Source organism: Mustela nigripes, chromosome 4 (assembly GCF_022355385.1).
Source record: "Mustela nigripes isolate SB6536 chromosome 4, MUSNIG.SB6536, whole genome shotgun sequence".
Taxonomy (NCBI): domain Eukaryota; kingdom Metazoa; phylum Chordata; class Mammalia; order Carnivora; family Mustelidae; genus Mustela; species Mustela nigripes.
In genome coordinates, this window is record NC_081560.1 from 22,436,081 (window position 1) to 22,448,489 (window position 12,409).

Genomic DNA, 12,409 nt, shown 5'->3' on the forward strand with positions numbered 1-12,409 from the left:
AGCAGGAAGGTCACTTCCCCCCTCCACCCTTCTGCCCTTTGACCGACCCCCCAACCCACCCCAGCCACCGTGCAGCACGCTCAAGTTTGAGAAGGGCTGAACTGGAGTTAGTGTGTTCCTAAACATAAACCACTTGCATTGGTCCCAGGAGTGTCTAGCAGTGTGGCGGGGGTGTTCCCTTCCCAAAGCCTGTCCACAGAGAACCAAGAGGGCCCTCCTCCAGGTTAAGAGCAGCACCAACCTTTACCTGAGTGAGTCAGGGCCCCTCTGGCAACTAATCAGGGTCTCAGAGTCCGCACAGATGGCACAGCTACAGGAACGTCATTTACAACAAACTCACGTGCGGTGCGAGCGCCCCACTTCTCCAGTACAAGGATTCGCGTGATTGCCTCTTCTCCTCTGATGCTTATGAGATTCCGAGTTTTAGGTTGCAGCCTTTCTTAGCATGCTCCACGAGCCTTTGAGGTCCTCACGAAGCAAGCCGTGGCATCATTAGAAATAATTCAGGCAAGCTGATCATCCCAGACAGGTGCTGCGTTAGAGAAACCAGCTTCGGGCTCCCAGCTGCGGCTCGAGACCACGGTGCAGGTGTCCATGCTGGGAACGTGGTGCGGCATGCCAGGAACACAGAGCAGAAAAGGTGTTCTGTATGCTAAGTGATTTAGAGATGGTGTTTATACTTCAAAATGTCTTTGCTTCCAAGTTTCATATTTGGGGCTTTTAGGCCTTTTGGACTGAAGAGAAAGAACTGCAGTTTCGTCTCTTACATGTCTCCCACAGACTAGGGAGATCACGGAAGAGCAGCAGAATGCCCACAGCAAGTTTCTAGCACCAGGTCCATACCTCAGGCTCAGCCACGTTTAAATGGAAGCCTGCCGAAGGTGGAAGGAAGATGTAAACATGGAGAAAAAGTGTGGAGGAGAGTCCAGTGAAATGGAAAGAGGGGAGAGATGTATGCCGATTTGCTCTCTTTCCCGGCAACGGGACATGGTCCCCTGTCAGCTCCTTTGAGTCATCTTTTTGTATGCCCTACTCAGGTCACAGCAGGACTGATGCTTATGTCCACTGGCGTCCCTGGCTCATTAAAATCAGCCAAGAATCAGACTGCTGAGAAGAAAATTCTAGAAACAAAGTAGTCATTATTTTTCCTGAAAGAGATGGGGAAAGCAAATAGTGCCCAAGAGAAGGTTCAGAAGCAAATCCTGTGCTTTTTGCTATGTCTCCCCCCGCCCCAAAGTAGGCTCCACGCCCAGCATGGAGCCCATGGAGCCCAGGGCAGGGGCTTGAACTCACCACCCTGAGATCAAGGCTTGAGCCAAAATGGAGAGTCCAGCACTCAACCAACTGAGCTACCCAGGTACCCCAGGCATGCCTTTTCTACATAACAAACCCGTTTAGGCAAAATAAAATACATGCAGGCTAGAACTGCCTTTTGAGAACAAAGTTTATTCTGACCCAGAATTATAATAATTTTTAAAGTCCTTCCAATTCCACCACGCTCGGTGGAATGTTTACTCAGACTTTTTGCCCCCTTGACTTAGGAAAAAGCAAACTGGCTAACTCTGGCTGAATTTAGCTGGGAAGTAAAATGCATTTCTTTATCACTAACTACCACAGAAAAGCCCACTTGGCTTGCATCTCAAATTGTCTTCAGTAAAGTCTATTTTGCTTGCAGTAGTTGTGTTATCCTGATTTCTTGTCCCCAAGTTCTGCTCTCTGTGAAATGCTATTAAGTCTTGTTTTTCCCTTTCTTTGATTTGGGAGCACCTGGCCAGCGGAAGCCTCGCAGCTGCAGGCAGTCAGCAACGTTGTGGGCGATGTAGTAGAGGTTCAGCATGGCGGCTGGGCTGAGGATGTCCACTTCCGGTTTCTTCGGTTTCTTCCCGCCAGACTTGCCTCGGCCTTTTCCTCGTTTCCCTTTACCTGGCTTTCAAAGACAAGTACATACACGGCATAAGTCAGTTTTTAATAACCCTGAAATAATCTCAAGCATTTCCTATTGAACATAAGAAAAGTGACTCCTGAGGAGAAAAAACTGTAACAATAGCAAAACATTTTTGCATGGCGTGAGAAGTCACATGTGATCTAATTCAATGAAAGTGTATTAAGCACCCAGATTAAAAGAAACCCAACCTAATCTAATGGTCATGTGGACGTTGTTTGCATTGATTTGAACAAACTGCAAAAAGACATTTTTAGGCAATCAGGGACATTTGGCAATATCAAGGAATTATTAATTTTGTTAGATGTGATAATGGCATTGGGCCATGGAAGAAAATGTTTATACATTTCAGAGATGCACACTAAAATCTGCAAGAAGGTCTCAAATTTGCTTTAAAATACTGAAGCTCCCCTTCTTCCCCCCAAAAGACAGATGACGCAAATGTGGCAAAATCCTGACAGTTTCAGAGTCTGAGAAATGGATACATGGGGATTCATTATACTACTCTATTTCTGTGTGTGTATGGAAACTTTTATAATAAAAATTTAATTAAAAACATTAGATAATCAGATGCCGACACATATTTTGGCCTTTGATACATTGCAGTTACTATCTCATTAAGCAGTCATGAGGGTTGAGACAAATACAAGGCACTTAGTATAGTGTCAGACCTGAAGGAAACAATAAGTGATTGTCCCCATCACTTTATCACCACTAATCCTCCAAGCTGTGTTTTGAGGGAGAGAGGCATTATGCCTGTTTAAAAATGGAAGAGTGGAGGCTCCACAAGGTCACCGTGCAAGCTAGCGTCCGCCCGAGTCCGGTATCACCCTGGCTCTGGCCATGACTGTGCTGCCAGGCCAGTGCCTTCTGGGAAAAGGAATGGGCACCATCCTAACATGGGAATAAACTATCTGAAGTTTTGCTAGAGCTACACAAAGCGGAGTTGACTTCTCTATGTCCTATGACCCACCCATAAAGTAAGAGATGGATGTGTATTATTAAGAAAGGTTTCTTCTAGGCAAGGGAAAGGAGAAGAATGTGTAAGTTATCAAGAACACCTGCAAGGGCCAAATATTTATATAAACTAGATGCCATGTTGATAGCATCTCACTTTAAAAGTGTCCCAGGCTAATCAAAGAGAAACATAGTCAATGTGTTAAAAACACTAAAATACATTTTTATTAAGTGAAATGGAATACACTCCTAGATACAAAACCAAGAATGAAGATGAGAGGTATCTTGCAACAGTGGCCTGGCTTTCATGTGGAAATCCAAAAAAAAAAAAAAAAAAACAAACCCACAACAATATGAAAACCCATACGATAACCATACCTCCTGATAAAAGAGCCCCTCAGGGTATTAGGACATACACTGTCATTAGCTCTTAAGATTTGAGGGTCTTGGCTTTATTTATGATTTTATAATTTTTTGCATGTCAACCATACAACTTATCTGTAATAACTGCTCCCCCCACAGTGTCTTAATCTCTAAAATAGTTTGCTAACTAAAATTCACACAAATGTTCAATATTTTTATTCCAGGTTCTCATCTTTTTGTAGAAAATAGCAAACCGACTCTAAAATTCATAGGGAAATGCGAAGGACTTTGAAAAAGAGCAAAGTTGGGCACCTGGATGGCTCAGTTAGTTAAGCCGCTGCCTTCAGCTCAGGTCATGATCCCAGGGTCCTGGGATTGAGCCCTATGTGGGCTCCTCTCCAGGCAGAGAGCCTGCTTCTCCCTCTCCCACTCCCCCTGGGTTCCCTCTCTCACTCTCTCTCTGTCAAATAAATAAATAAAATCTTAAAAAAAAAAAAAAAAAAAAGAAGGAAAAGAGCAAAGTTAAAGGACGAATGCTACCTTATTTCAAGAATTATTGGGGGGCACCTGGGTGGTTCATTTGGTTAAGCGACTACCTTCGACCCAGGTCATGATCCTGGGGTCCCAGGATGGAGTACTGCATTGGCCTCCCTGCTCAGCAGGGAGTCTGCTTCTCCCTCTGGCCCTCCCTCCGCCCGGCTCATGCTCTCTCTCTCTCTCTCATTCTCTCTCTCTCAAATAAATAAATAAAATCTTTTAAAAAAAGAATTATCATACAGCTACAGTATCCGGACAGTATGGTATTGGTGTCAAGACAAACAAATAGATCAATGGAACAGAATAAATAGTCCAAAAATAGGTCCACACATAGAGGAACAACTGCTTTTCAACAAAAGTGCAAAAGTAATTCCATAGCGCAAGGATGATTGATGAGGGATAGAAGCAGAAAAATGTTCTTCAGCCCAGAAGGCTGACCTGTAGCCTGCATGGTTCTGATAAGGATCAAATACACACTGGTTGCTAAATCCTTGAAGGGTCTCATGACTGCTCCTAACTCTCACTGATAGTTCATACTGAGCTGAATGATAAGCGCCAGAGTAATCTTGTGAAAGTGGTCTTATGAGTAGAAATTCAAAGAAAACATTTATGATCTAATACTCCCCACACATCGTGCCTCCCTCCTGAGCACTAAGCATAGAACCACCAGCTTTGTACAACAAATCTGCAGCAATTTCTGCCCATGGGTCCTGTCCCCGTGCTACTTAGATAAACTTACTAAGTTGCACCTAAAATGTCTCAAGAACTCTTTCTTGACCATCATGCTCAACAATCCAGCAATAATAATTTTTTTTCAGAAAATGGGGCTGGAACAATGCATATCCATTTGCAAAAAGATGAAACTCAATCCAAACCCAAAAAGTATAAAAGTCCTAGAAGAAAATATAGGAGAAAATCTTTACGACCTTAGGTTAGACAAAGAGTTCTTGGATCTGACAGCAAAGCACGGTCCATGAAAGAACAAATTGATACATTCATCAACAAAATGAAAAACTTGTGCTCTTCCAAAGGTATTGTTAAGAAAATGAAAAGCAGACTGGGAGAAAATATTTGTAAATCATATATCTGATAAAGCCCTTATATCCAGAATGGATAAAGGACTCTCAAGACACGGTAATAAAACAGAAAACAAACAAACAAACAAAAAAAACAATAAAACATGGTCAAAGATTTGAACAGATACTTTCCCAGAGAAGATACACAAACGGCCAACAGGCACATGAAAAGATACAAGATACTCAACATCAAGTCCTTAGGGAAATCCAATTAAAATCACAATGAGATTCCAGCACCCACTCACTAGAATGGCTCAGCCTACGAGACTGACCTACCAAGTGTTGGTACTCTTACACTTACACTGCTGGTGGGAATCTAAAACGAAAGAGCCACTCTGGAAAACGGTTTGGCAGTTTCTTTAAAAGGTTAAAAACATACCTACCAGGGCACCAGGGCGCCTGGGTGTCTCAGTGAGTTAAGACTCTGCCTTCGGCTCAGGTCATGATCTCAGGGTCCTGGGATCGAGCCCCGCATCGGGCTCTCTGCTCAGCAGGGAGCCTGCTTCCCCACTTTCTCTCTCTGCCTGCCTCTCTGGCTACTTGTGATCTCTGTCTGTCAAATAAATAAATAAAATCTTTAAAACAACAACAACAAAACATACCTACCACGTGATCCAGCCAATTAAGGTGTGTATCTGTTCTAAGACTTGTATAGGCGATGTTCGTAGTAAGTTTGTGCTAGCCAAAAACTGGAAACAGTCCAAAAGTCCATCAGTGGGTGAACAAATAAACAGACTGTGGTATAACCATACACTGGAATACCATTCAGCAATAAAAATGACTGCTGATGAATGCTACAGCTACAACATGCCGGGCTGGCTCAGTCAGTGGAGTGTGGGATTCTTGGGTTGTGGGTTCAAGCCCCACGCTGGGTGTGGAGGTTACTTAAAAAAATAAAATTTTAAATAATAATAATACAAGTGAAAGAAGCCAGACCAAAAAAAAAGAAAAAAAAAAAAACAACCTATACAAGCTGTATATATAAAAATTCCTACACACTACAAACTAATCCACACAAGCAGGGCAGATCAGCAGCTGCCCCAGATGGGAGGTTTAGAAGGGAGTGAGACACAGAGAAGCAAGAGAAAAGGACTGAGTCCAGAGGAGCACAAGGAGACTTCCAGGGGGTGATCAACGTGTTTGTCACCTTGATTGCCGTGATGGCTTAATGGGAGCATCCAGATGCCGTGCCTATCAAATAGTACATTAAAATATGTCCAATTTATTGTGCATCACTTAAGCCTCAATAAATCTGTTAAGAAATTTTTGTGAGTGAAAAACTTTTGAGTTTCTCAGCAGGTTAGGTCGGTTCAACACAACTCCATGGCTCTTGGCTGTTTCCGGTCTCAGAACACATGGCTCCTGACTTGAAAATCTCCAAACTCCTTAATGAAGACCACTGGCTCCTGCCACACTGTCCTCTCTTCTAGTTCCCGAACCCGCTCAGTGGCTCCTTGCTCCCACCTCTTCCTGCAGACCTTCACAGGGAAATCACTGGTTACTTCTCTTTGTGTGGGGCTCTGCTCAAGTTGGAAAACCCTCGCAGATACTGCGTCTACATTCTATTACTGGGGTGACCACATAACTTATTGTCCAAATCAAGACACTTCAACAAACATAAATTGGGACTGTTCCAGGCAAGCAGTGGAGGTTGGGGGGTACGGATGGTTTCCCAACACCCCCTCAGCCCTGTCACCTTCCAGCTTCCAACCCCAATCACACTCCACTATTTAATCGTGCTATTTTGTTCATGTGTTTATTGTTTGTTTCCTAGCCAGAAGTTTGTTTGTGAGGTCAGCACTTAATTCCTAAGGCCTAGACCAATGTCTGGCATGTTCGTAGATAAGAAAAGATATTTGCTGGGTGAATACATTGCAACTCAGATGCAATTCAGTCCCAGGATTTAGAAACCAAAGGTAGATATCTGCTTTTCTGAATTTTAAAATGCCTCCTTCATTCATTTGATAAATATTTAAGATTATCTACTGAGCACCAGGACCTGCAGTTCCGGACTCCCGTCTTCATGAGGCTTACAGTCCAATGAGGGAGGAATTACACATAGATTTACTCACTCTCCTGTGAGTGAGAGCCCAGGATACCTGGCATTATGACACAGGTTGGACAGGGAGTGGCCTAGTTCGGGATAGGAAGGAAGGGTTCCTATAGGCTGAGGGGCAGGGAATTCCCAGGCAAACAGCTTGTGCAAAGGCTCTGAGGCTGGAGGGAACATGCCAAATTGCAGGGACCTCTCAAAAAAGATCACTGTGGCTGAGGCCACAGCAAGTGACCATGGCGGGGGCACAGAGTGAGAGGAGTTTAGGCTGGGAAGGTAGGCAGTGTGCAGCTCTGGCCTGCGGGCCTTGGAAGCTAAGATGTTTAACTTTTACCCAAGGGTCAGTAGGAATCCATTAGCTTAAATGGCTTTATTAAACCGTTTTGCTTCAGTTCCCTGGGCTCTGAACGAAAATGACAATACCAACCATGCACAGTAACCCGGGGAATGCCACAATTTAAATCAAGAGATATTTATCTAGTGCTTTTATATGAAGAAGGAAGAACACAGATTTACCAAACACATTTCTTTTTTTTTTTTCTTTTAAGATTTTATTTATTTGACAGAGAGATCACAAGTAGGCAGAGAGAGAGGGGGAAGAAGGCTCCCCACTAAGCAGACAGCCCGATGTGGGGCTTGATCCCAGGACTCTGAGACCATGACCTAAGCCAGAGGCAGGTGCTTAATCCATTGAGCCACCCAGGCATCCCATCCCAAACACATTTTTATACTAGAGACAAATGGGGATGAGGAGTGAGGTTCTCCAAGGTGAAATATGTGAAGCCCTGGAAGCGAGGTGTAGAAGGTCATGGGGGCTTGGGGAGCAATACAGCAGCAGGGGGTACTTCTGAGCTGGGCCCATCTTGCAAAAAAGTAGATCAATATCTTGAGATGGGGTGGGTGCAGGCGGCTTCAAGAAGAAGGTGGGCCTAGCGTGGGATGTTTCTTTGTTTCATTTTGTTTAAAGTAGAGAAGTTAATATGGTAAATAAAGCTCAAGAGGCTGAGGCCCCGTGACCCTGGGCTCCCAGCGGTACTATTTGAGCAGACTGGAAATTCCCAAGGTCGTGGGGTGGGGGTTACAAGTTCATAGCCATTCTGGAACCATCAAACTGGGGGAGGAGGAGGACAAAAGAGATGGAGAGCCCCTGGACAGAGGTAGTGGAATAGGGCCAGAGTCCAGGCAGATGGTAAGGAGGGCAGGACTTGACCCATTGGTGGTAGTGAGGTAGGTAGCACATCGAAGAGTCTGGATTAAGGCTGAGGAACAGTAGTGCTTATGAGTTCCAGGCCAGGAGAATGAACATGCCATTGGAAAGTGCAGAGAAGGTAGTGATTAAAAGATCTGGAGTTGGGAGATGTTCTCTGGTGGAGAGATTCAGTTCCCACTGAAGTTGGGAGTGGTTTAGTGTAAGATGGAGCTCTGTGAGCCAAAGAGGTGAGATGGAAGTTTAAGGAAGTTGCAAGCCTTCCTGGGCATAAAATTCAAGAATACCCTGCACAAAAGATTTCCTCCAAAGCCTTTCTTTAAGCTAAGGTTGGAAGAGAGAATCACTCCTGGACCGGGCGGAGCTCGGGCGGGTGTGGTACTTGGCCTTGGAGTAGGCGGGATCCTCCTAGGAACGCCGCCACTCACTGGCTGACCTTGAAGAAGTCATCGAAGATTCCAGAACCTTTTTTGGAAAATGACATGCATCCTTTGAGGGATGAAGTGAGAAAAATAGGGGGAAGTGTTCATAGGATTCCTACTGATCCTTAGAACCTGCAACCTGGGTCTCAACAGCTCTCATTTTCTGCCTCTAATCCGTAGAGGAGAATCCTGCACAGGACCCAGGACAGCGGCAGCAGAAGGTAAGTGCCTAGGCCAGTCGCTGTTGACCCTGCAGGCACTCTGGGGTTTCACGCCCCGGTACCCGCCTCTCCTTAGTTCCCACACACATAGTTATGCAGGTGGCTCAACAGAACCAAGGAACGAAAACAAACCAACTCACAAAAAGAGGACTCAGCCTGATTCTCTCCCCATTGGCACGCGCAGACCACCTGGGCAACCCCTCTCCCCCGCCATCTTTACACCCCGTGTCAGATCTCTAGGTTGGACACCCCCCACAACGACAGGAGACGGAGGTGCCCATCTCGAGGCGTGTGGGTAACAAATCTTGGTAAAGCGTGCCTCGACGCGGCAGAACGGTATTAAACTAATTTAGCGCAAACCTCGGAACTTCTTATACTTAAATAAGCCGTGTATTACCATGGTAATTCCTCAGTCGAGCAGGTGAGTGTGGCATGGGTTCCCAATCCTGAAATAGAGAGAGAGAACCCAGTTCTCCGCATCGCCTGGGGGCGGCGCCCCCGCGCCCATCCCTGCCGCCTACCCGGCTGCCTCCGCACTGGCCCGCGAACCGTCGCAGGCCCGGGACTTGGCCACGCTTCGCGGGAGCCCCAGACGCTCAGGGGAGCCCGGCGGGGTTAGGGGGCAGCCAGCCACCCAGCCGCCGCCGCGCGGAGCCTGGGCACCCACCGAACCGAGGCCACGAGCCGCGTGACTCAAGGCCAGCACGCCCCGGAGTCTGGGGGGGCGCGGGGCTCGCCGGCGCCGGCGGGGCCGCGCGCACAAACGCCGGGCTGCGCGCGCCGCGGGGGGCGGGGCCGCGCGGTGTTTACCTGTTGCTAGGACACCGGGGCCAGGCGCCCAGCGGTTGGGCCCGGCGGGGCAGTCCGTCCCCAGTCCCCTGCCGGCCTCACCGCACTAGCAGGGTCACCTCACCTCGCGCGACGGCCGCGAGTGACGGGGAGCGACGGGAAGCTTAGCCTCGCGCTGGGAGCCTGGACCGGGCGGAGCTCGGGCGGGTGTGGTACTTGGCCTTGGAGTAGGCGGGATCCTCCTAGGAACCCCGCCACTCACTGGCTGACCTTGAAGAAGTCATCGAAGATTCCAGAACCTTTTTTGGAAAATGACATGCATCCTTTGAGGGATGAAGTGAGAAAAATAGGGGGAAGTGTTCATATAGACCCTGGTACAGGCCCCAAGAGAGTAAAGGCCTGAAAAAAGGTTCTTTGGCTCTAAGTAAGGCTACACAATAGGGGTGGTTCTGCTTCTGACCTGTGAGTTCAACCCAATAGATGTTTACTTTGTTCTCCACAGTGTGCAGCCTTTGTAAAACTCATTTGTGTATGCCGCAGCAGTGTAAGAGACGCTAATGGATTAATGGCCATGATTCAGTAGAAGTACCCGCTTCATTCTAGCAATCCTGGCCCCTTCTTCCTCCTCCTTGATGTCTGAGCCTAAGTTAATGTTGCTCTCCTCTTCCCCTCCTCCTCCTCTAAGTCTCCTCACTTGCTTCTGAGATGTGCATTATGCCCCTTGCTTATCCTGGCATCACTTAGTCATGTCTGCCTCCTGCTGCACTTCAAGTGTTGGCTGATCTCAAAGTCCAGTCCTTAGCTCTCTGCTATTGTGCCTCAATGTCTCCTCACTGATGGCTCATCAGATAATGTCAGTGACTACCTCTCAGGAGGACACAGCCCCCAGCAGAAAGAATGGCCTCCAGCTGAGCTCCAGCCTTCAGGTTGCACTATTCTCTGGACTTAGGGCATCTCTCCCTCTGTTAGTGGCTCAGTTGGTTGTCAGTGGCAACACTGTTCTCCCAGTCTCTTGGCCCTTTGTCATCTCTAACTTCTCTCTCCAAAGAAGAGTCCAGGCCCGAGTATTCCTTGTAAATTCCTTTACGGATCCTCCCCCTTGACATTTTCATCATTCTAAACTAGATGTTCATTTCGTATTGCAGATAGCAGTTAACACTGAGGAGCGCTGATGTCAAGCACCTTACTGAGCACTTTTCACACATGGCATCATTACTTCCCTACAACTAGTGTGGTAGTTCCCATTATGTTCTCCAGTTTGTTCAAGTTCTGAGGGAATAAGTAACAGTCTTTTCTACTGTCACCCCCCACACACCCCCAGCTCCCATTCTCTTGCAGCTGACTTGTTTGTGCCTCATTCTTCTCCCGCGCCATCAGGAGGCGGCACTCATACATAAAAGTGAGGTGATGAATGTGTTAATTGTGGTAATCCTTTCACAATGTATATGTGTGCCAAATAATCACATGTACAGTTTAAATATCTTAAAGTTTTTATACCCCAATAAACCTGGAAAAAAAAAGCTATAAAGCACAAGATAGCTACTTTGTCAGTAGACAGGCAGAACATGTTGGTCTAGTGACAATTGGAACAACTTCAATGGCGTCACTATTTTCCATTGACCCAAGTGGATCTTCAGCCTTTGCACTAGAGAAAGGCTTCACACTGACCTGCAGGAAGGGGAGGAGGGCTGCTGAGGTGGGGCTGAAAAGACAGACTTTGTTATATAACACAGCACAGGCTGCTGTTAGAATAAAAAAGTCATTGACAATGCATGCATCTTAAATAACAGTCCACTTAAGAATCATTTAATATTTAGGAGTTAAGATCTGTTTATTCTATAAGAACTGAACAAATCTTCCTGTGTAAACTGGAAGCTGAGTTAAATTTAAATAACTATTCAAATTCACATTAGAATTTACACTGGTGGGGAGCCCGGCTGGCTCAGTCAGAAGAGCATGTATTCTTGATCTTGGGGTCATTGAGTTTGAGCCCCATGTTGCGTGTAGAGATTACTAAAAAAAAAAAAAAAAAAAAAGCTTGAACAAGAAAAGAATAGTACTACTTAATTTTATCTGTTTATGAATATACATCCTTATGTCTCCTTTATAAATAGTAATACAAACTGTGCTGTTCTTTAAAAAAATAACATTGCCAGAATTGAAGCATGCATTCTTAGAACATCCAAACTTAGAATATTCTATCATTATCTTTCTTAGAAGTTGCATTTAAAAATTCCGATTTCCTTTCTACTCCCTCCCTCTCTTCCTTTTTTTTTTTTTTAAATATCTCATTAAGTTCAATAGTATAGCACTGTACTCCATCCTTTATAACTCTAATATTGCAGAGGAAGTTACAGAGAAAATAATTTAGCTAATTTCCTCTGGCCAGCCCCTAGGGCCCCAGCAGTGAGAACTTTGGAGAACAGTAAAGACCAGCTGGAATGGACAGGAGACAAAATTATTTAGAGCAGGGGTCGGCAAACTTAGTAACTATTTTAGGCTTTGCAGGCCTTATGTGTTCTTTTACAACTACTCTGCTGATGTAGAATGAAAGCATTTATAGACAATATGTAAACCAGTGAGCATGGTTGTGTCCCAATAAAACTATCACAGAAACTGAAATGTGAATTTCATAGAATTCTCATGTGTCATAAAATATTTTTTTTCCATGGATTTTTTTCCCCCAACTATTTAAGAATATAAAAACCATTCTTACTTAGCTCATGGGCTGTATGTATAAAACCTGTGAGTGGGCCAGATTCGGCCCCGGGCCTGCAGTTTGCTGATTACTGGTCTAGAGAATTAAAATGCTATTAATTATTCTTGCTGGGGTAGTCTTTGA

At 45.5% G+C, this 12,409-nt stretch overlaps 1 protein-coding gene across 3 annotated transcripts; it reads right to left on the minus strand.

Moving 5' to 3' along the window:
- Positions 1–1,433: 1,433 nt before the first annotated feature.
- Positions 1,434–9,869, minus strand: SMKR1 (small lysine rich protein 1). 3 transcript variants are annotated; one of them, XM_059395621.1, is made up of 3 exons: positions 9,589–9,869; positions 9,176–9,224; positions 1,434–1,927 (listed from the first exon to the last, which is right to left on the minus strand). In XM_059395621.1, the coding sequence occupies exons 2-3, from the start codon at positions 9,176–9,178 to the stop codon at positions 1,730–1,732; spliced, it is 201 nt and encodes a 66-aa protein (XP_059251604.1). In that variant the 5' UTR covers positions 9,179–9,224; positions 9,589–9,869; the 3' UTR covers positions 1,434–1,729. The 3 variants fall into 3 exon arrangements, with proteins under 3 accessions (XP_059251604.1, XP_059251607.1, XP_059251605.1); XM_059395624.1 differs by lacking the exon at positions 9,589–9,869 and adding an exon at positions 9,446–9,519; XM_059395622.1 differs by lacking the exon at positions 9,589–9,869 and adding an exon at positions 9,300–9,519.
- Between the last annotated feature and the right edge of the window lie 2,540 nt (positions 9,870–12,409).